General features: G+C 44.5%; 2 protein-coding genes across 3 annotated transcripts in view; both read right to left on the reverse strand.

The window, feature by feature from the left end:
- oplah (5-oxoprolinase, ATP-hydrolysing) overlaps window positions 1–6,214 on the reverse strand; it is a 20,722-nt gene extending 14,508 nt beyond the window's left edge. The window contains exons 1-7 of one of the 2 annotated variants that reach the window (XM_023823658.2): window positions 5,976–6,214; window positions 5,298–5,469; window positions 3,641–3,832; window positions 2,524–2,638; window positions 2,020–2,143; window positions 1,731–1,926; window positions 750–915 (exon numbers count right to left, since the gene is read on the reverse strand). In XM_023823658.2, coding sequence (XP_023679426.2) covers window positions 750–915; window positions 1,731–1,926; window positions 2,020–2,143; window positions 2,524–2,638; window positions 3,641–3,832; window positions 5,298–5,468 — 964 coding nt within the window. In that variant the 5' untranslated portion in view covers window position 5,469; window positions 5,976–6,214. Of the gene's footprint in view, window positions 1–749; window positions 916–1,730; window positions 1,927–2,019; window positions 2,144–2,523; window positions 2,639–3,640; window positions 3,833–5,297; window positions 5,470–5,740; window positions 5,874–5,975 lie in introns of those variants that run through there. The other variant, XM_023823659.2, reaches the window with a different exon arrangement.
- Window positions 6,215–9,532: 3,318 nt separating this feature from the next.
- On the reverse strand, window positions 9,533–21,221 carry shrprbck1r (sharpin and rbck1 related). The gene is made up of 14 exons (XM_023823722.2): window positions 20,669–21,221; window positions 18,563–18,737; window positions 18,345–18,428; window positions 17,454–17,595; window positions 17,113–17,203; window positions 16,654–16,936; window positions 16,388–16,491; window positions 14,406–14,579; window positions 12,652–12,812; window positions 12,224–12,335; window positions 11,807–11,986; window positions 11,422–11,520; window positions 11,193–11,336; window positions 9,533–10,187 (listed from the first exon to the last, which is right to left on the reverse strand). The coding sequence occupies exons 1-14, from the start codon at window positions 20,933–20,935 to the stop codon at window positions 10,107–10,109; spliced, it is 2,097 nt and encodes a 698-aa protein (XP_023679490.2). The 5' UTR covers window positions 20,936–21,221; the 3' UTR covers window positions 9,533–10,106.
- Between the last annotated feature and the right edge of the window lie 1,857 nt (window positions 21,222–23,078).

Consider the following 23,078-nt stretch of genomic DNA (forward strand, 5'->3'; position numbering starts at 1 on the left):
ATAACAGTAATTATTATTATATAATAAAATACATTTAAAAATAAATATTTCTTATTAATTGTTTTAATATTCATAATAAACCATTAATATATTTAATTATAATAATATTGTCATGCCGAGCGGGGACAGAACAGAGACAAAGGCGCAGACGTCAGGGTATCAGGGAATACGGGGGTTTAATTACAGGTAAGGCAGGCAAAATGCAGACGGACAATACAATGACCGGACTGGGGAAAAAAACTGAAACGCGGACTAAATACAGAGGATTAATGACAACAACTAGAAACAGCTGATCACACGGGGATTCCACACGGGGGTAACGAAGGGGCTTGGCACACGGAAGGAGCGGACGATCGGGGCAGGACACATTGTTTTTTTTACTTTACACATTGTTTGGATACATTTATTTTCTTAATTTACAAATTACTGTTTTGATAAATGTGCTTAGATGTGTTTAGTACAGTATATGCTCTTCATGTTTTATCTGGTTCATTTTGTATTTAAATGCTAAAAAAAAAAAACATATTTAGGTGTAATATTTTGGGGCCGGGAACCAATTAATTGGTTTTCCATTATTTCTTATGGGGAAAATTCGATCACAACTCAAACTTTTTAGGATTCGATCCGGAGTTCTGAACGGATTAAATTTGAGTTCTGAGGTACCACTGTATTCTATTCTATTCTATATTGCCAACTGCATGCTTTCCTCTAAATTATTGCCCCCCCCCGCCACCTCTTCCTCCTCTCACCCCCCATGTCAAAGCCAATGACTGGCTTTCTTTCCGTCTGGCTGTAGGAGGTGACAGCGTAGCCAACCACGCCCCCTGCTGGGCCCGACAGCACCGCCCTGGAGCCGCAGAACTCATCCATGGGGGTGAGTCCTCCATCGGACTGCATGAACAGCACCCTCACGTCCTGCGGGGAACAGAGCGGGTGAGGAAGACAAGGATACAGAAACACTCAGAGACCAAGGAAACACAGACGCATTTCCATCCTAATGGCAATAAGTGTGTGGGGTTTTTTTGTAGGTATGCTTTGTGTTTTGTAGAAACTACATCTGATTTCCAGGTTTTGCGAACCTACCTCTCTAAACTGGTTTACCCCATGACAGAAAAAGCTGCCATAAATCCTGTTCAGATAGGATTAGTTTTACCTGGATATAATGTAATTGAAGCATTTACCGACAAGTTTATAATTTTAATCCAGTCTCAATCTGCCATGTCTGCAATTACAAGCATCCAGAGAAACAAATTCAGGAGCGAATTACATTCCGTGTTTCATTTAACACAGACCTTGTCCAGTAATAGTATTCAACGCAGAACTGTCCTCTCAGTAATTCTGTAAAGGCATGTTAATTATTACAAATGTAGAAACAGCATTTGTAACTTAAAAATGGAGCCTCAATGGATGCTGGGGTTTCCAAGCAGACGTCTGATAAGCTACACTTGCATTTGCTTTCTAGACACACTAACTCTGACGTTACCATCAATGGACGAGATTCATTGATCTCTGGTAATTTGGAGAAATTACTCAAGCTTCTTATCTCACCAGAATTAGCCAGTCAAATCACTTTCCAAACTGCATCCTGAACTAGGTAAAACTAATCCCATCCGAAGGCACTATATATGCAATCAAGCACACGAATGTGTGCAGGAAGATATCTGCACGTTCAACATACATAAACACATGCAGGCACGCTGAAAGGCACAGAGACCCCACCCCCCACTGACCTTCATCCCGCCCCGGAACCCGGAGACAAAGCCCTTTAGGTACTGCCGGATCTTGGGGGTCAGGTAGGCGTCAGCGCAAACAGTGTACCCCCGGGGCACGGCCCTCACCATGGGCATAACCTCGCTAGACAGGGACACCTGGGTGAAGCCCAGCTTGCGTGCCAGGGAGCCTATAGCCTGCTCATGGGGGGACCACCTGGGAGGGAGGAGCATGCTGTCAGTGCTGCGCTACGCTCTTCTGTACCATGCTGCTCCATCCACAACCTCCACCGTGTTACGCAGTACTGACGTGTAGGAGTGCAGCAGCAGCACGGCCAGGCTGGTGATCCCGCGAGACAGGAGTGCCTGCAGGTCACGCTCCACCTGCTGCAGGTCAGGCTCCCGCCACACCTCCAGGACCTCCCCTGTGCTGCCTGGTGGGGTGCAGGGGAATGTTTGGGGAGGATGTGAGGTTGGGAAGCATTCAGCACTAGTGCTGTTCAGCCGGAGGTAAATTGAGACATTTTATACAACTGATACCATGGTGCTGTTGAAGTCTTGAATCTGATTGGTCAGAAGGGTGTTGATTAATTAATTGTAACCACATACGTACTGCCAGTGAGGTGAATAAAAGTAGTGAATCAATGCACTAGTATAATGCATATCAACCCTTACGTCAATAACAGTAACAAGATAAGTCAGTGTGTTAGAGAGTGTGTGAATATAGCATAGCTCTGGCTAGGACGGAGAGTGATAAGGAGTGTTTTGTGTGTGTGCGCTCATCAGTGGGGCATCGTGTCACACCAAATCACACCTGTCACCTCCTTCACCAGCTCTCTCCCTGCTACCCGGCCACGCTCCTGCTTCAGGACCACCCTCTCCTCCACCTCGATAACCTCCTCATACAAGACATCTGGCATGGACACCTCCTGCAGGAGATGAACACATATAATGTCTTAAATCGTAAGGATGTTTAGGAAATGAAATGATGCTTTATTTGCCAGGTACATTGGAATTTGTGTTTCCTTGTTTAAATGCAGGCATATACAGATGTGAGAATGAAGCTTGGGGTCTGAGTGCAGGATTTACCCCATCAAACACCCCTGGGGCAATTTTCAGGGAGTTGAGGGCCTTGCAACAGGGACCAACAGAGACATGACTATTCTGTTGAAAATGGGATTTGAACCAGAAACCTTCTAATTATGGACACAGAGGCCTAACCTGCTGAGCTACTAAAATGATCCTGAACATGCACCAGTCAAGAGGCGGCGATACTGAAAAACGCAGAGCAAGGCGGAGAGGACGAGCTACCACACAGTGTCACGCCTGCCTGTGAAGTTAGTCTGGGGAGACCCCCTGCTCCCCCTACTGGCAGCTCCTTCATTCAGTATGTTATTCCTCAGCACTGACGATACTACAGGTCGAGCTTCAGCTTTTGGACCTCCTAGCCCACGTCCTTCAATTCACAGTGGTGTGTGGCTCAGCGGGTTACTCCCCTGGGCCTGTCATCCACAGGTTGCCAGTTCAAATCCTGTCTCCAGCAGAATAGTCTCGTCTCAATTGGGCCCTTGAGCAAGGTTCTAACCCTATGAAAAGCTCCATGTGAAAACTGAACAATTCAACTGTACTTGTGCAAATGCTAAGTAAAAGCATTGTTTCATTTCATTAACTTGCAAGCAACACTGCAGATCCTTCACGCGCCTTGGACACTTTCAACAACGCTATCGACGCAATTAGCAGTCTGGTTATTGCATAACACAGATCTGATGCTATGAGACACAGAGTGATGTCATTGGGAAGCACCCCCATCCCCCCAGAATGTGCATGTGGTAAGTTATCAACATGAACTGTTTGCTATGCATCATTCCATTGTTCTGTTTCCCGGTGGATACTGGCAGGATTGGCATACAGTGGCTCAAAAAAGTGCTCACCAAGTCAAAGAGGTTTGGCCTCGCCTGGGTGCCGATGTGCAGCAGGTCCCTGAACCCCCGTGTGACCAGGAGGGCAGTCCTCTCGCCTTGTCGTTCCAGCAGTGCATTGGTTGCTACGGTGGTGCCCATCCTGATCCATCCAATCAGGGAGGTGTCCACTGGCTGGTCCCTGGGAAAAGCTTGTCTAGTCTCCTGAAGGAGTAGGTGTGCCAAGAGTTAATGTAATGCAAAACAAAACACCATTTTTTTTTAACATGACCTCTGATCTGTTACTTCAAGTTACTGATTGTAGTGGCCTAACCTTGGTCTGCTATCTGTTAGGTCTAGTTAACCTGATGAATTTCTCTGCCATTTGTCCTCAGTAAACATTACACTGACTCAGGGCTGACCCTGGGTGTTCTGACACCCTAGGCAAGATTCTGCTGATGGCTGCCACCCCCACCCCCACCCCCCAACAACCCTACACCCAATCACAATAAAAAGAGAAAAAAATGTTGGCATTTTTATAATAAGAAAAATATGATGAATATTGAAAACAGAGGGATTATCCTGACTTGGAGCTTGCAGTGAAAAATGTTAAGTGGTAAAATCTGCCGACTAGAATTGTACAAAAGGTGGCATTCTTTGATAATGCTTAAAACATTGTTGTCCTTTTAGTCCATACATTTTTTTCCATATAGATCCACTTATATATTGATACAGAGCATACTGAAATGATAAACAATACAGAGCAGCAGATTTATTTATATTAAAAACGTTACAGTAGCACTGGGTATCTGGCTGATAACTAGCTTGCGGGTGTCTATTTCACAAAAAGAGTAGTGAAATATTAAAACTAATCTAAAAGAATTCAACTAACTAGCTGCAACAGCAAATTACGTATATACGTTATATACTATATTCTTTGCTTTTTTAAAATGTATGAATGAAACTTATATTTATATAGCGCTTTTCAAACATCCAAAAGCGCTTTACAGAATCAAAACGATCTTCGGCGTTTTGTTCCCGGCGTCCCAGATTCTTTTGACTTTCATTTTCTTGCCAGTTTAATTACTGAAGAATGACGCATTATTCAGACGTTTTAATGGAGGCTGCGGGTGGATATCCCATTAATAAATGGGTGTTTCTCAATACCAAGAGCGATCTTCCTCACTTGCCTCCCAGGAACGAACTTGGGGTGCAGTGAATCATGGGATTGATCTCGTTTGACTTCACAAATGTCATGTATCCTTGACATTTGGGGCGGGGCGAGAACGATACCCGGTGATTTATACCGTTCTATGTACATCTGTCATTATAGAACTGGTCTTCGGCAACGAAAGATGACGTAAAACGGGTACGCGAGAACACAAGTACTGTAAAGCACGCACATTGAGAAACACCATAAGTTTCTATTTCAGTTGTGAAATAGCTGTATAACGTCACGCAATACAACCACGGGGATTTCTTCTGATTTTTTCACGCGTTCTTATGCGCCCCTATTGAAATGGCGCCCTAGGCAATCGTCTATGTCGCCTATAGGGCGGGCTGGCCCTGCACTGACTTATTTTAAACACCACATTTATTTACATATGTAACATTTCGATCTACAGCGCTTCACAGAGCTTGCAGTAATACTTTTTCTGTTTATACATGAGGCAATATCACTTTATCTTACCTCCTGAAGGATCCTACGGATACCCTCGGTGGGCGCGTCATTGTAGTTCTGGGGATCGTGTGACAGCAGTTTGAGGACCCTCTCTCGCCCGTCCGGACAACGAGCGAAGATATCGGTGAAGGTGCCCCCGCGATCGATGGCGAAGTCAAACTTCCCTGCGATCTCGGCCATCCTGAAGGACGGATGAGATGCATCACTTCATGTTCTTACATTCACTTTCCCAAGGTCTGTCCCATGATAATTCGCACACACTTGGCACAGGTAATGGATTCTAAAATTACACCAATCTTTGGACCCGGTTCAGCTGATTGTTATCTTTCTGGGACCTCGTGCAACCCGTCTAAGTACACATCTAATGCTTCCAAACACCAAACGCGAGTATCGACAACTAATATTAAATGCAGCGATGCGCATATTTAAAACATGCCCGTATCTGCATTTACCTCAGTTGCACCAATGAATGAGGTTATTTCGAGGAGGCGTCCAGATCATACATCCCTCAAACTGTTGCTCTTTCCCGAAGTACATTAATTTAAATATTTTAAGAACTTTAAGCATTAATCAGATATGTTACCGAGTCCAGTGATTCTTAACTAATTGTATTAGTAAATGTTTACATTTTATCGGTGCTTGAAAAAGCTAACAATATTTGTAACTATGGAAATTAAAACTGCTTACGCTTCTTCAGGCTCTGCCTGTTCCGATCGCCGCCGCTTTGCACTGATTCAAGTCAAGTCTGATTGTAGCTTTATGCTGGTCTTTTATCTCTTTTCCTACGTGCACCCTTTCAAAGGATTTAAAATCTAGAGGTTTTCCCTCTGCGTTGAATGCTATATCTGCCGTGGACTGGATTTCCCCTGTAAAGGCCAGGTGTTATGACGAGTTGAGCTTCCTTTCGACATACTATCGAGCCTTTCTGCGCATGTGCAGTTCCACCGTTGTGGGATTAGGATTAGATTTTAGGGGTTAGGGTTAGGGTAAGGGTTTTAGGGGTTTGGGTGGGTGGGGGTTAGGGCTATCGATTAGCACTTCGGTAACCTAACTCGACAAAGTAGCTCAACTTGACAGGCCTTCTGCAATATCCTGCAGTTTCAATGTGAAGCGCGCAGGCACCTGAAGGTTTGCTCCACCAGGTGACACTGTCACCCAAAGTCAGATACCGCTACATCTCAAGGTGAAGCCGAAGTAGATGTTTTATAGTGCCACATATGGATGGAAATGTGTAATGATCTGGGATCAGTTCGGCTCTCTTTGTTGACATAACAAAGAGAAACACGTGGTGCCGCTAAAGAGGCTGGGGCTGTTAAATAAAACTATTGAATTAAACACGGAAACTCTGGGGAAGATTTTTGATAAGTTACTGGAATTTAACGGTGTAACATCCTTGCATTGTAAAGGTATAGTGTAAAACGCAGTTTGATTTAATAAAAATCCATTTTCCAAATCACATATGCGATACAAGGTTGCGATTAACATGGACACAAGCCAGGGGACACCCTGGATGGGATGCTAACTAAGGATTGTATTTCTGGATGTAAGAAAGTATGTTAAATTTGTTTGCGATAACCACCCAGTAGTGTTTTGAGATCTAAACGATACACTTTATGTAATATAGAAAATGTTTGACATCTTTTACCATTAGATTTTACAGAGCAAATAAAAATGATTAAATTACTAAAATAAAATAATACTGAAAAGAAGAGGAGCATACACCACAGTAAATATGCCCCTGTCCCAACTTTTTTGGGACCTTTAGCAGACATCAAATTTGAAATGAGCTCATTTATTGGTTAAAGGTGTACAATTTCCCAGTTTGAACATTTGTTATGTTATCTATGTTCTGTTGTGAATAAAATATTGGCTCATGTGATTTCAAAGTCATTTAGTTTTCATTTTATTCAAATTTAAAGAACATCCCGACTTTTCCAGAATTCAGGCTGTGGAAGAACCACCTATCTACAGTGATTTCATTGGGTTAAGTTGAGGTAATGGACTGGGAGTCAGTCCCTACTGAATGACGAGCAAACCGTGTTCCTTCCAACATATATCCTTGGGCTTACTGTCCAAATCATCCCACCCAGTCACAAACAAAATATGCTTAAGCAAGTTATACAAAGTATTCATCTGCTGAATATTATTAACATTCTAAGTATGACAGTGATGAAATAATTGGGGGTGGCATTAACACAGGTGGCTGTAGGGAACACCTACTTGTAATGATCGATTCTGATGCTACAAGGTCAATTAAACTCTGCCACTAATCAAAACAAGGCCAGCACTGTTTCCGCAGTCTTGTGCATTTTGCTAAACCTCAACTCTTACTGTAATGATGTGAGCATGGTCGTAAATTATGGGGGATAGGGGATGTAACCCCTCCAATAATCAAAACCAATCACTACAACCGCCTGGACCCATTAAATGGGTGGAGACCTCAACTGGCCCCCCAGTGCTCAACCCAAAGTTATACCCTTGGTTGTGAGTAATCAACGTACCCAGTGAGCAGGGGTGTCGGACCGCGGGTACTGGTCGACTTGACTAACCAGGGCCCTGCTTGGATGGGGGGGAGCTGCGAAAGCCTCTGAAATAATTAGAATCTGGTTCCTGAATTTAATAGCCTACTTTTTGTTATTATAGACATAAATAATAACTTACATGATAAGTTCTGCTTATCTACCTGATTCCTGCCCGCATGCCTACGCCTCGTTGTCCCCCTGTGCACAAATCTATCAGTGCCTTTTGCCGAATACAAAGTGAAACCAAAACTAAAATTGGGGATTCAGAATTGCAAGGAGAACAGAGAGCTAGAGAGATAAAAGGCACTTTCACACCCAAGTTCCAGAACCTGGTCCCGGTTTACACATCCGGAACTGGGACCTTTATGCTAAATAAGCATGGAAGACACAAAAACATCGTAGGTTAAACTCCACACATAATTTAATGCGAAACTACACCGCCAGGCCAAAACAATGAATGATAAATAAGTTCTGTTATTAGTTATTGGGGGATGGATTGCGATCAAAGTGGGATTAATTTTCCACAAAATAATAAACGACGCAAAGTTATCCAGCTAATAAGCACTGGCAGGTTTCATCCCCGGCAACGGCGATATTAGACAAACTTATACTGGTTAATGATGGAATTTTCCGATGCAGAAATATGGAGACGCAATAAATAAAAATGCATTAATTGATGCATTAAATGTAATTGGGTTACAAAAATAATTACATTTGCTCAATATTTTGCGCTGCTAGGCCCATTTCTCTCTTTCTGCACTTCTGCATAACTTCCATGTTAGGTTAACCACAATCACTGGTGCTATCAACAAGCTATCGCTGTAAGAACTACCCAGTAGTTCGTGTTTGAATGGAAAGAACCTAGTTTGCATTAGGTACTGAAAAAGGGTTTGGGAACTTAGGGTTTTCAGGTTTGGTCGGCTGGCTGGCATAAGATTTTCAATTGGAGATAAGTCTGCAGACGCACACCTGCAAGTAACAGTTTTATTACCTTGTAAATAGTCTGTACGATTTGCAAACTGCCCCAATACTTTTCATGTAGCTAATTTTAGTTTTATAATGGAATAATATAGATTTGCAGTAAGATTTCTTCCGAGAGTCAGAAAGTGTGAGTGTCACACCAGATGCATGAGAGTTGGAAACCCTGGAAATTGCCCCTGAGGAAAGACAATTGGGCCGAGTTACTGCAGTGTGAACACAACAAAAGTCCCTGGTTCCAGAAAAAGGTTCTGGTTGCAGAAAAGTTCTGATGGTTTGAAAGCGCCTAATGTTAGAAAAGAACAGGCCACAATGACAAGACAAATTGTCTTTTATTAGTATACGGCTTACTCGTCACAAGTTCTTACTAGTAAAAAGAACATTCTTATTAGTGAAAATGTAAATGCAAGTAAATATACCATGTATACTAATAAAAGACAGTTTGGCTTGCCCCAAGGCAACCGCTGTTCTTTTCAGAAAACTAATGAACCTTAAGTGCCAAAGAGTAAATATGTTGCAGTAAAGTAAGTTAGCTTGCGGGGGTGGCAGGGGGGGCAGGTCACACTACAATGCCTGGTGCGCAATATTGGGCGCTATGCCCCGGCCACTGAGGTCACACGTATCTGTGCATGGGAGTGTTCTGGTGAATCCAGCAGAAAAAAAAAATCGTCCTTTGGAAGGTGCCGAACCCACAGGACCTCAGACATGGATTCCAAAGTAACACTGTTACATGCATGCACCACATATTTTTCAAAACACAAACTTTATTTATTAACTCTTCACTCCTTGTCAGTTAAAACAGCACAATGTCTTGCATGGTTTGTCCACATTTACATGAGTGGGGTAATTGCTTAGTGCTACACATGGGTCAATAAGGCACAATGGAAGTGTGGACGGTCCGTAAGGGCAGTTGTAGATTTCTTACAAGCGGAGAAAAACCCACTTAGCAGCAATTAGCAAATCGGTGGGTACCTGGGCTGTTCAGTTAAGGAGAACACAGTGTAAAAGTGGCTAATGGAAGAAAGTGTGAAGAAATCCTGGTTGTTCTGTAACTGTTTATAGCTACGCACATTAGCCCTGAGCAGAAATAGTTGAAGTACTTAATATTATCTCGACCAAAAGATGGCTTTTTCTAAATAGGTGCTTTTACTCTGAAGAGGTTGTTGTGTGAGTTTGTTAGCTTTGTCCAGGTGTGAAAATTCTCAGGTTCTGATTGACAGGCAGACTTAGCCAACGGTTGTGGCTCATTGTAGACAGGTTCCTCTTGCCCTTGTTTCTGGGTGGCCTGTTAGCCTGTCTGTCTGTTTGTCTCGCCCTCTCAGTGGCAGTTCTGGCAATTGGGGTGGCAGCGCTGCTTGTTGACATTACAGCGGCAGCCTCCACTGGTGTCGCCCGGCCCCTGGAAAACAGAGGGGCATTAGGACCGGGCAGGTAGGAATTAGCGCTGTCATGATGCCAAAATTTTACAGCTGTATCTAAAAAAACATTTAAGTACTATTATTAAGTACAGTAGTAGCCATTGTAATTGCAATGTATTCATGTTTAGAAATATTCATGTGCATTAAATACACACTTAAAAATTAGATATTACTTTATTTTATCATTATCATGCATAATAGAACAGATGTACATTACTTTTACATGCCTTGCAGACCATTGTCTTACTGCGGAAATGTTTAACGTACTACAAAAAATACTTTAACCAGTAGAAAAAAATGCATGTCATATCTCTACTTCAACCGTCACAGGCCAATTAATATTTTATTAATTTAGAAATAAGAATCCTATCTCTGGAAACTCTTTATACTGGATTGTGTCGGTCATTTATATGTTTTGATCAGTGATTCCCGACCAGGTCTTCGGAGACCCCCAGCCAGTCCACATTTTTGCTTCCTCCCGGCTCTCCACCAAATGTGGATTGGCTGGGGGGGGGGGGGGTCCCCCAGGACTAGGTAGGGAAACACTGGTATAGATAATTCATGTTTGCCCCTCTTGTCAGTAATAAATCAGTATTGTGCACAACTTGCATACTGTGTATGTCCTGTGGTTTACCATCTTCATTTGGCACAAAGCCGAAGTATTTTCACAGGCCACTCTGGCTGCACTCTTTATTGATAAAGCACAGTAGTCAAAGCTCTGACACTTCTGAACTAATCATCTTAAGTTAACACCTCGAGCTTTAACAACTCTCTGGGAGTGCGCATTGGTAGAATGTTAACCTCAGTGGTCAGACCGAACCGGAAGTGCAGGCTACAGAATTGATACTGTGAAAAATGAGTACTGAGACCGTTTTATACATGATAGAATCAAAACTTCTGATGCGTTTCACAACACATACACCTTTATTCAAAAATATGAAAACTGTCATGGGTGTAATACCCTGAGAGGAAGGCGAGGCCCTTACCCGAGGCCCCCAGCGTGGGCCCCTGGTGACCCAGCAGATTTCAGTGTGACAGACAGTACATCGCACCCAATCACAGCCCTCCTTCTTCTGCACAATTATGCCACACTGAGGGCAGTGCATGGCCTCGCCGGATTGGACCAGGGTCTGCGTGGGACAAAACCTGCTGTGGTGATTCTTTTGGTGCATCTGGGTCACATGACTGTGGCGGTAGGTCTGTGATGGTGGTTACCCTTAGGAGGTCACGCGTCCTGCGGGCAGCGGAGTCATTGATGGCGCGGGCAGAAAGGTCATCCTGGTACTGCTTGCAGTTCATTCCCTCATGGATGGCCTGAGACAGCGACAGGTGAGATTTTACAAAGTTGCTGATATGACAAGTGTGCGTGTGTTCATGCATATTGTATACGCTATACTGCTGACAGGCTGCTAAATGTCATTTTGCTGCCTATGCAGTGACAATAAAGATTCTTATCTTATTTCATTGTTTGTTCAGAGCTTTCGTATGGAATGAAAGTGCTGGCGTTTCATAAATGTGTTGCCGTATGCGACGCCTTCGCTTTATGCGGGTGTCAGTCTGTGTGTGGTCATGTGATGTTTTTGTGCGTGGGTTAGCCTACCTTGCAGAGCAGACAGTTCTGCCTCTTGCAGACAGGGCAGTGGAAACTGTTGACCGTGTCCTCGTACTCGCACCAGCCGCTGCAGTCGGGACTGGCGCAGTGGTAGCTGCTCTTGCAGCGCGACTCTGCCACGGACAGTCCCCGCTGGAGCCAGCGCTCATACTCCTCCCCCGTCACTAGCTGGCACAGCGAGGATGAAGTGATGCCAGAAGTGGAGGCATTGGGGTGGTAAGCGGACGCATGGAGAGCAGAAAATATAACGTAAGACTAGTTCTGAAATTCCAGCTGATCATAGTGTGTGGAGAACTCGGAGTACTCAGAATGGAACCAAAAGATTAATGCTAAAGCACCGAGGCTGCCAGTGGTGATTTTGAGCATAAGGGGGCGCTGTTGGGGGGGGGGGGGGGTGCTCCTTACTGCCCGGATCTCTCTCTCCTGCAGTACACTGTCGCAGGCATACGCGTCATCTCGATATGGGCAGGCCACCTCAGGGTCCTCGCACATCAGGATCACGGAGCGCAGGCAATCTCTGCAGACACCACGGAAGCACTCAGGGCCCCGGGCCACGTTTCAATGCACAAAGACATGTAACACTGCCCGTGTTGGTTACATTGTCTGCTGATTTTTCCCCCTATGCCAGCAGGGAGCATCACTGTTAAGAGCAAGAACCTATAATTTGAAGGTAGCAGCAGTATAAGTAACTCCAGTAAATGGCTAAGCTATCAAAATAGGCTAAATTACAAGTGCCATTGGATAACCATAGCAGTTAAGTGTCTAAGACAATGCTAGCCTAATATTGGAAGGTAGTGTGTCATTCACCGCTGTGCCCAGATCAGGCCTCTTACTTGCAGAAGCAATGCAGACACTCTCTGAGCAGCACCCCTTCCCCCGGCTGGAGCTCCAGGTAACAGATTCTGCACTCCACGCTGTCCGGGTTTGGCACCAGGTCCTGCCCATCCATCATCACCAGCCGGGCAAAGTTCTCCCTTCTCTCGGCTTCCCTAGCCTGGGGGGGGGGGGGGGGGGGGCAAAAATATATATATATATATATTATATGAACAACCTGCCATTCATTCAGCTAACCAGTTGGTTCATAGAAGAAGGTGTAAGGTCTGATTGGAAAAACGACAGTAACTCGAAGAGCACTTGAGATCATGCAGCTGCATGCAGAAAGGTAGTTGGAACACCATAAGGAGACCCGCCTTCCCCCATTCATGTTCCCAGACCCAAAATGGCATCTATACCTACATGGTCTTTATTGCCCAATAAAGGAGAGCAATATCTTCACATTTCCTGAACAGTCGCATCTGGAACAGTCCTCTTTGCAGGACCCAGTTGTTTTAGATTATGTCCACAACAGCAACTGACTACATCTACAGAATATCCTTACAGACCTTTAGATGCAGATGTATCACATTGAAACAGACAAAGCAGATTGTAAAAGATGAGGAAGCACAAGGCATTAAAAGGACTCAAAGCATTTATTTCATTTTTACAGTAAATACAGATTTTCCCAAGGCTCATTATACATGGTGGTTTGACTTTTTTCTGCACATTTCAGATTATTCATCCAGCAGAAAAAAAAAAACATTAATTCAGGCAATTCCTTGAATTCTATGAGATGATTCCCATTTATCAGACTGACAGAGTTTATGATCTTAAATAGTATGACTTGCATTGGCACTGTAATCTCCATCGCACACTTTTAAGAGCTATTCAATGATGACTAACTGCTTTCTGCATTGTAGTAAAAAAAAAAAAACCTCAATACAATAATACAATAACAAGCACATTCATACAGATGCCATCAGCAGCCTCTCTCACACGTACGGTACAGTGCTTTAGCATCTATGTGTTATGTGGTCGCTGTCAATAATGTCCTAGTAAGAGAGTACTGATGTAGGGGCTGTCTAAAGCCAGTCCATGTTTTATTCTGCGGGATTCTGTTCACTTGGGCAGGACAACGCGCCTGCATCATCTGTACACGTGTGTGTGCGAACCCGCCGGACCGCACCGGTGTGTAAGAGGCTGTGCCCCCCATCCCTTCCCCCATGCGAGGCCGTATCTGAGGAGCTTAGGGTGTATGTGTGACATCAGTAGTCCTGGTCGAGGGGGGGTTCAGGTTATACAGTAGTGAGTTGCTCAGTGGGTCAACCCTCAGGTCGTCTCTTCTCCCTTTCTCCTTTAAAACACAGAGACAGAAGAGAAGAGGGTCAGCGCGAGGGAGCCCCCTCGCCACCCCCGCTCCTGACTGACCCCCCCCTCTCCAAGACCCTCAGAATTGCTTCCTCCCCCCCCTCCCTGGTTGTGACCACAGTGATAGTTGGCTCTCCAAATGACAAAGAACTCTATCAATTAGGACTCACAAAGACACGGTACTGTGGCTTTAAGACTGACCTATTTGCCATAAATATATGTTCTACATTTATATTTATTTAGTGGACGCTCTTATTCGTGGCAAGAGAGCACTTGGGGTTTCTCTTCACCTTCAATCATCTCCCTCAGATTGAGCTTTATCTCTTCATTTTCCGGCACGGACAATGTGATCAGGTGTATCGGCATTCATTCTGATTGCAGTGGTCGGGCACCCCAGGCCTACCTGTTGATACTGCCGGACAGCCTCCTTCTCCTTCTCGATACGTCGCAGCTCTAGTGGGTCTGGTTGGTACCCCCCGGGCACTGTGTATCCAACGGGCCGGTCCGCACTGCAGATCTCACAACCAGGCCGTGTGGGCTTGTTGATGAAGGTACAAGTGGGGCAGGACCAACCTTGCTGTAGTGGTGGAAGCAAGTTTAGGTGTTACAAGTAAGTTTAGGGCCAACAGTGGGCAAACACAGCATGGTGGACTCTACACGGAGAATAATACCTGTATGTTACAGTGTATGTACAGTGTATACAGACAATAGGTAGTACCTGCATGTTATCATGTATCTCTCTGTACACAGAGTGTGTAATACCTGTATGTTACAGTGTATGTACAGTGTATACAGACAATAGGTAGTACCTGCATGTTATCATGTATCTCTGTACACAGAGTGTGTAATACCTGTATGTTACTGTGTATGTACAGTGTATACAGACAATAGGTAGTACCTGCATGTTATCATGTATCTCTCTGTACACAGAGTGTGTAATACCTGTATGTTATCATGTGCCTGACTATATATTTGCATTCCCTTGCAAATCTTTTGTGATCCCTCGCAATAGTTTTGCACAACTAATAATAACTGGACTGTGTCCGTTTAAAGTACAAAACATAGAATTAATGGATTAATAAGTATAAACCTAAACCATACAGACATGTCCAGTTAAGTGTGCTTTAAGCATTAAACTATGGGGGACAATGCAACCCATGTAACTTTCATATATGTGTTTTTATATGTATCTATTAAAAATTGCACTCTGTTCATTCACCGCCAGTGACTGTAAATAAATAACTGGGCAATTGAAGGTGAAGTACACACACAAACATTGAAATACTAATTAAAATTCGCCTGTAAATAAATCTGGAAAATCAATGGGGTGTTGCTTGCTTTTGTTGAAAGATATTACAGTCGGCAGTTGTAAAGTTAACTTTACTACGGTGTCATGATTTTTAAACCCGAAACCACTTTTGGGTACACCACCCTGGTATTCTTGCTTGATGATGTATGTGGGGATTTGTGGATCTATACTGAAGTATTACAGAAAGCGGGTTTGAGTTTAAACCTTAACCATGGTAAAGTTAGCGTTATATGCAGTTTTCCAGCTGTAATATCTTTCAATGTTTGTAATATATTATCAAAAAGTTACATGGTGTACATTGTCCCTGATAGTTTAATGCTTAAACCATGCTTTACAGGGCATGTCTGTATTATAGCGGTTTAATGCGCTCGTAGGCTCAGAGACACTTTAAAATTTGAATGAGTTAATTATAGTTTGAATGTGAATTTTTCACATCGTGTTCAAACGAATGTTCGAATATCACTTAAAAAGTGACAGCCCTTCTATATATAGACTGTGGGTACCTGACTGTTAACAAAAGTTAATTCCTGTATGTTTCAGTGTTTCTGACTCCATATAGACAGTGGGTAATACCTGTATGTTTCAGTGTTTCTGACTCCATATAGACAGTGGGTAATACCTGTATGTCACAGTGTTTCTGACCAGTTCATGCAGAGACTTTTTGAGGGTTAGTATCTAGCCCTTTGACCATTAAAGAAACATTCAGTTCCTATAAAGGGAGGTCCTTTGAATAGTTCAGGCAAAGAGGGCAGGTACTCAGGTACCCCCCACCCCACCCTACCCCTCTACTGTGTACCTGACTGTATACAGACAGCAGGTAATACCTGTATGTATGTTACAGTGCTTCTATCTGTATATAGACAGCAGGTACTACCTGTATGTCAGTGTTTCACTGTATACTGACATCAGGTACTACCTGTATGTCAGTGTTTGACTGTATACTGACATCAGGTAATACCTGTATGTGAGTGTTTCTGATTATATAAAGACAGCAGGCAGTACATGAATATCACACTCTATACAACGGTATATAAATGGCAGTTAATACCTGTACATTACAGGTTTATCTTTATTACCTGTACACCAGAGCCCAATGCTTCATTCAGCTGAGGCATCTCTAGGTTGATGAGTTCTCGGATTTCACCAATGCCGAGTTTCTCTACCCCACTCACAGCGCTGCCTAGACAACCAATCAGAAATCAGCCATCAGCAGCTCACGGCATGGTGAGTCATGGCATACTTCACACACCAACCGCGACAAAAGTATCTTCTGTTTTCTACAGCAACATTGCTCTTGCTGAATGTCTCTATGGCTGATGGCTGACTAGTGCCAGGGTCTCACCAGTGCCCCCATGGGACAGCCTGGAGGGCAGTGTGCTGTAGGGCCTCCAGTCTTGTGAGACGGGCCCGTTCCCGGGGGGTGCCGATGCCAGCAGGGCACTTTCCTGGTCCTGCTGGCATAGCTGGCGGGTCAGGCGGGCCTGGCGTGCCGACAGGAGGTACAGGAAAGCGGTGTCGCCGTCACGACGCACGCCGTAGGAGGCCAGCGAGCGTGGGTCCGTGCACAGGCACTGGCCCATAACCCAGCGCTGCACCCGTGGGTGGAAGCCATAGTCGAGGAAGACCTGGAGGAACGAGACGTAGGTCTGAGGGGGGGGCGCAGGGGCATTGGCGCAGGGGTCGGGGCAGAAGGAGCAGGCGACAGGCACGCCACGGATACATCATTCAGGCAGCCAATCCCGCGCTCCACCCAGCAGCGGCGAGGTATGAAGCGAGCAGCACGATGGCCCTCTGCCCTGACCTGCTGTTTCAGGGATGCGATGGTCATTTGGGGCGAGACTTTCACCGTGACACAACAGGATGAAGAGGCATCCTCCACCACGACAGCCAGGCTACCACGGAGACAAATGAGTCATGAGCCGAAGCACGAATCACATGTCAGCACTCTGTAGACCACACCCCCTCTCTGCCTCCACTCTCTCTGCCTTTTTTTTTTTTTTTTAATAAAAAGGTCCTTCTATCTTAAAGCCATGCTAGTGACATTCTAAACTTCTCTGGCACCTACAAAGTAAAACCTCCATTAAATGTTATATGCGTTACATAAACTACAAACTCCTGCTTGTTTGTGGTTTTCCTCCTCACTTAATTTCAGCGTCGGTGTAGCTCTTCTCGGACAGCTGGATCTTGAGCGCCACCTGTTGGTGAGCCAGGGTGGAGGCACACTGCACGGCACCCTGGGTATCGCCAGCTTCGATGGCCTGAGATAATTCCAGACACAGGTCCTCTGCAGAGCGTGAGGGAAAGTAGGGAGGGGGAATTAATGGGATGACCGAGTGGGGGTGGAGGGAGAGAGGGAGGCAGAAGGGGACAGGGGGATCTCGAATTTCAATAAACAACAATCAGCCCAAAGAAAAAGGCCAGAGACAGAAATAGCAGCAGGGTTTCGCAGGGAAGAACTGACTGGACTGGGTCCAGTGTGATATATGAATGTCCATATGACCCCACTTCATACATACATAAAGAAATCAGGTCCATAACCAGCAAGTTTCAAGACAACTTCTTCCACCAGATCATCAGAATTCTAAACTCTGTTCAATAAACCCTTTCACTGCCTGTTACTGTATTACTGTCCATTGTATTTGTCTATAAAGTTGCATGTTTTGTACTTTTCTAATTGCACTGTTTGGCACTTTTGTGTTTCACTCACCGACACTCTATAAAGTATCAAAAAATGACAGTGACAAATAAAGTAATTTGATTTGATTTGGAAAATCATTTTAATTGCAGCACTAATTTCAATGTAATCCTTAGTACTTTGAGTATTTTGATCAACAACACAATTTAATATACATCAAGCTGTACTAAATACTTTCATCGACAGAAACACTGCAAGTTATTACTGACATATAATTTTGCTTGAATTGTACTGAAATCACAATGACTCCTCTGCTGATCAGGTCACCCAGAATGCACCGGGATGACAAGGCGGGCTGAAGGGGCCATGGACCAATGGGTGAAGGGGGAAGTGCTGACCTGTCCGGGGTAGTGACATCGGAGTCCTGGGTTCGAGAGGTTCCAGCTGGAGCTGCTGTTCTTCTGCTGGCTGAGAAACTGCCACTGAAATGTAAATATTTTCATGTTGTTATAATAATCAACAGTATTTTGTACTTACATCAGTATTAGTTATTATGATTGGCTTAACCAATTACAGCATCAGCAACTGGGATATGGCCTCACACAGGAGTACGGACCTCTGTGTGCCTCCCGGAGGGATGACATCACTACGGTAGCCCACTCTTGTGCCTCCTTCTCGCAGCGGAAGTTGAAGCTGATGCGGTCATGTGGAGGCGTGGCCAAGCAGAGCTCGTGACAGCGCGGAGACTTGACCTCATACTTCACACTGCGCAGGTCGAACTCTGCAATGGACTGAGGCGGGAAGAGGGGGAGAAGGATGACCAATCTAACTTTGATGATCAACACTATCAGTATTATTATTATTATTATAAACACACACACACACACACACACACACACACATACACATACACACACCCACCCATGTTCCACAACTGCTTAACCCAGCGCACGAGGCAGGGGAAAAACCAGAACAGGACAGACTATCATAGTATCAGAGTACACATAATGTCAGCATGGGAAATTTAGAGATGCCAGTTAATCTAAGCTGGAAGATTTTGGACTGCACAAAGCAACAAACAAACAAAAGAAAAACAAGCAAACTCCATACTTAGAACTCAAGCTGGGGACATACTCCACAACCCTAAAAGTATAAAGTACAATGCTGCCCACTGAGTCTCCATGCCACCCATTAAAAACAACATTTCTATTCCACATACGGTAGTCTACTACATGTTTCAGGTGACTACTACTATAATAATAAAAAAAACTCAAAGACCAAAGAGTATCTTTATTAGGGTGACCAGATAATCCATGTCAGGGAGGACACTCTGAGCTAGTACAGGTATTGTAAATTACCATTTCAATTAAACGGACCTGGATTTCACTTGAGCACTGAGTTCTTGCTGTGTGCTGATTGGTCAGTCTCCTGTAATCATGCATGTTTCACTAATGCTAATGTGAAACAGCTGGATGAGTCTTTCAGTCAAGGAAATAAACCAGTCAAAGCACAAGAAGAGCTGAGCTATTTAGCCGAGCACAGGAGCCTTTCAATTTGAAAGTAGTTTGTAAAACCCGAAGTAGCTCAAAGTGTCCTCCCTGACATGGATTATCTGGTCACCCTATCTTTATGCTTTCGGGAGTATAAACCCCATTGCTGAAAGCCCACAATTGTTAACAATTAAGTAGCATATTTCAGATGCGGACAGATACGGGTGGGTTTGAAATGATTTAGCTTGAATTTAGCCCTATTATTACCAGTTTCATTTCGGCTGAACAACCTCTCACCTCCTGCAAACCAAAGTATTTACGAAGATAATTGGCATGGCGTGGCATTTCGTCTTATCTTATCAACTAGCTGTACATTAGATTACTTTAAAAGTCATCTTGTAATTCTCAAAAATAGTGATCGCTTTAGGAATTCACTGCTTCAAACTTTCCCGTACATAAAACGTAAAATATTTTGAAGATATGCCGGTCAAGTGGCTCATTAAAGGGTATAACCGAATTACATCATTCACAACCACAAACTGGTCGCGAAATGCCGCTGGCTTTTCTGTAAAGCTGTTACATACATTTCCGGAGTACCAATTGATGCAATATTTCTGGAAAATACACTCTCTCTCTCACACACACACACACATATGTATATATGTGTCTGTGTGTAATGTATCATCTACACGTCAGTCGTGACGTCAAAATCTCTATGCGCGTCCGATGGAGGTCTATTATTTACATGCCTCTATTCCGTTTGACAATTTTCGATAAACATTCGTGTCATCCAAAAGTGCACTTGATGTCTGTCTTGAAGCTTTGCTACAAAATAATAATAATAACAACAATAACAAAAATAATAATAAGTGAAACAAGGCTGAGTGGTTCTAATGAGTCATCACTGTTCAAAACAATGTACCCAGCTACCATACGCACATCTGGGGGAAAGACATACTGCCAACTGGCACCAAATAATAAATAATATTAACATAAACAAAAACCTGGTTAAACGCTCAACTCAGAGGTACGCATTTTAGCCCTAGAAATGTTAACCCTGGTAACTGCGTTAGCTAATAATAACAACAACACGTGACCTATAACTTTTTTTTCCTCTCCGCGCTTGACCGAGTCATCGTCACAATCACACCGATTCCATTCTCCGAACACTGAACGGATACATTATTGTGGTCCGAACACCCCGCGGCTTCCCCTCCTCTCTCCAGTCTTACCACGCTGCGCCCGGTCCCAGTGTCACTGGCGTCCCGCAGTGCTAGGCGGAACTCTCCTGCCCTGCCCGGCATCATGCTCAGCTGTAGACGGAGAGATTCGTCCCCTGCGCCCGGCAAACACAGCGGCCGGATCCCGGAGTGGCACACCGAAACCCGGACCGACATCAGCACGGTGCTACAAGCGGCCCGAGAACTCCCGAACCCAGACAGGGAAGGAGACGGGGCCGGCGGAGGCGTGGGAGCCCACCCGCCGGAGCTCAGCGCCATTTCGCTGGCCCCTTCCAGGCGGGCGAGGGAAATGTCTTAAACCGGCAATCGCCAAGTTCCTTTTTTTGCTGCCGATGAGGCCCAGTTCACTCCGTCGCCCACTAGGACCGTTATTTATCTGCGCATCAAGTGTGTTGTTTCATTCCCTTTCGCTTTAGTTTCATCGTTCACTTGGTAGAACAGGAAGCAACTACGCCCCCTTATTGTCCTTGATGAAATTGCACACCTCGGAGCGAAGATCCGAACACGGCTCCGTCACTCAGTGCTGATAAAGCCACCTGTACCGTACAGTCATGGGGTTGGGAGAAAGTGGAAGTGACATCGAGAACTTTTTTATTTCCTTTTCCTGCCTCCACAGAAGTGAGAGGGCCATATATATATACACTCACCTAAAGGATTATTAGGAACACCATACTAATACGGTGTTTGACCCCCTTTCGCCTTCAGAACTGCCTTAATTCTACGTGGCATTGATTCAACAAGGTGCTGAAAGCATTCTTTAGAAATGTTGGCCCATATTGATAGGATAGCATCTTGCAGTTGATGGAGATTTGTGGGATGCACATCCAGGGCACGAAGCTCCCGTTCCACCACATCCCAAAGATGCTCTATTGGGTTGAGATCTGGTGACTGTGGGGGCCATTTTAGTACAGTGAACTCATTGTACATGGTGGTCATAAAGGGATGGACATGGTCCGAAACAATGCTCAGGTAGGCCGTGGCATTTAAACGATGCCCAATTGGCACTAAGGGGCCTAAAGTGTGCCAAGAAAACATCCCCCACACCATTACACCACCACCACCAGCCTGCACAGTGGTAACAAGGCATGATGGATCCATGTTCTCATTCTGTTTACACCAAATTCTGACTCTACCATTTGAATGTCTCAACAGAAATCGAGACTCATCAGACCAGGCAACATTTTTCCAGTCTTCAACTGTCCAATTTTGGTGAGCTCGTGCAAATTGTAGCCTCTTTTTCCTATTTGTAGTGGAGATGAGTGGTACCCGGTGGGGTCTTCTGCTGTTGAAGCCCATCCGCCTCAAGGTTGTGCGTGTTGTGGCTTCACAAATGCTTTGCTGCATACCTCGGTTGTAACGAGTGGTTATTTCAGTCAAAGTTGCTCTTCTATCAGCTTGAATCAGTCGGCCCATTCTCCTCTGACCTCTAGCATCAACAAGGCATTTTCGCCCACAGGACTGTCGCATACTGGATGTTTTTCCCTTTGCACACCATTCTTTGGAACCCCTAGAAATGGTTGTGCGTGAAAATCCCAGTAACTGAGCAGATTGTGAAATATTCAGACCGGCCCGTCTGGCACCAACAACCATGCCACGCTCAAAATTGCTTAAATCACCTTTCTTTCCCATTCTGACATTTAGTTTGGAGTTCAGGAGATTGTCTTGACCAGGACCACACCCCTAAATGCATTGAAGCAACTGCCATGTGATTGGTTGATTAGATAATTGCATTAATGAGAAATTGAACAGGTGTTCCTAATAATCCTTTAGGTGAGTGTATAATCATATACTGTAATCACATCCATCCACTCACTCTCGACGGGAGCGTGGCAGTTTTGCTTTTTCTTTCTTTCCATTCATCCATCAGTCCATCCATTCATCTTTTGACCGCTTATCTTGATCTCCCTCGTATGATATTTGCAGTTTATGTAAAAACATACTGTTAGAGTTACAAAGACAAATCTACTGCATGCATGAATATGTGCATCCATTTTCGAAACGCTTGTCATGATCATGGGGGAACAAAGAAAAATGTTGTCCTACTCCTATGGGGGTAGAGTTCAAGGTCCGCCCTGGTTCTACGTGTGAGTTTGCATGTTCTCCCCATGTGCTCCTGGTCCCCCACAGTCCAAAAAATGCTAAGGTTAATTTGAGTTTCCAAATTGTTCATATGTACGTGTGAATGGTGTGTGTGTGTGCCCCATCCTGGGTTATTCTCTGCCCTGAGCCCATATATAGCCAGGGCACCGCTATGGACTTTGGACCCCCAACTCAGATCAATGAAATTATATTTCAAGACTTTATGGACCCCTGTCCCTCACAAAACTGACCCTTGGAATCATCCTAACTACCCCCCCCCCCCCACCCCGTTACATACAGCGCCACAGCCCAGAGCTTTCGT

The sequence above is a fragment of the Paramormyrops kingsleyae genome, chromosome 1 (assembly GCF_048594095.1).
Source record: "Paramormyrops kingsleyae isolate MSU_618 chromosome 1, PKINGS_0.4, whole genome shotgun sequence".
NCBI classification, from domain to species: Eukaryota; Metazoa; Chordata; class Actinopteri; order Osteoglossiformes; family Mormyridae; genus Paramormyrops; species Paramormyrops kingsleyae.

What these genes read in the sequence shown, in the direction of transcription:
- shrprbck1r (XM_023823722.2), bottom strand. Translation starts at nt 20,935, where the DNA reads ATGGCGCTGAGCTCCGGCGGGTGGGCTCCCACGCCTCCGCCGGCCCCG. An exon ending in CTGGGACCGGGCGCAGCGTG is followed by an intron (nt 18,738 to 20,668) that starts GTAAGACTGGAG and finishes TTCCCGCCTCAG; the next exon opens with TCCATTGCAGAGTTCGACCT. An exon ending in GATGTCACTACCCCGGACAG is followed by an intron (nt 17,596 to 18,344) that starts GTCAGCACTTCC and finishes CACGCTCTGCAG; the next exon opens with AGGACCTGTGTCTGGAATTA.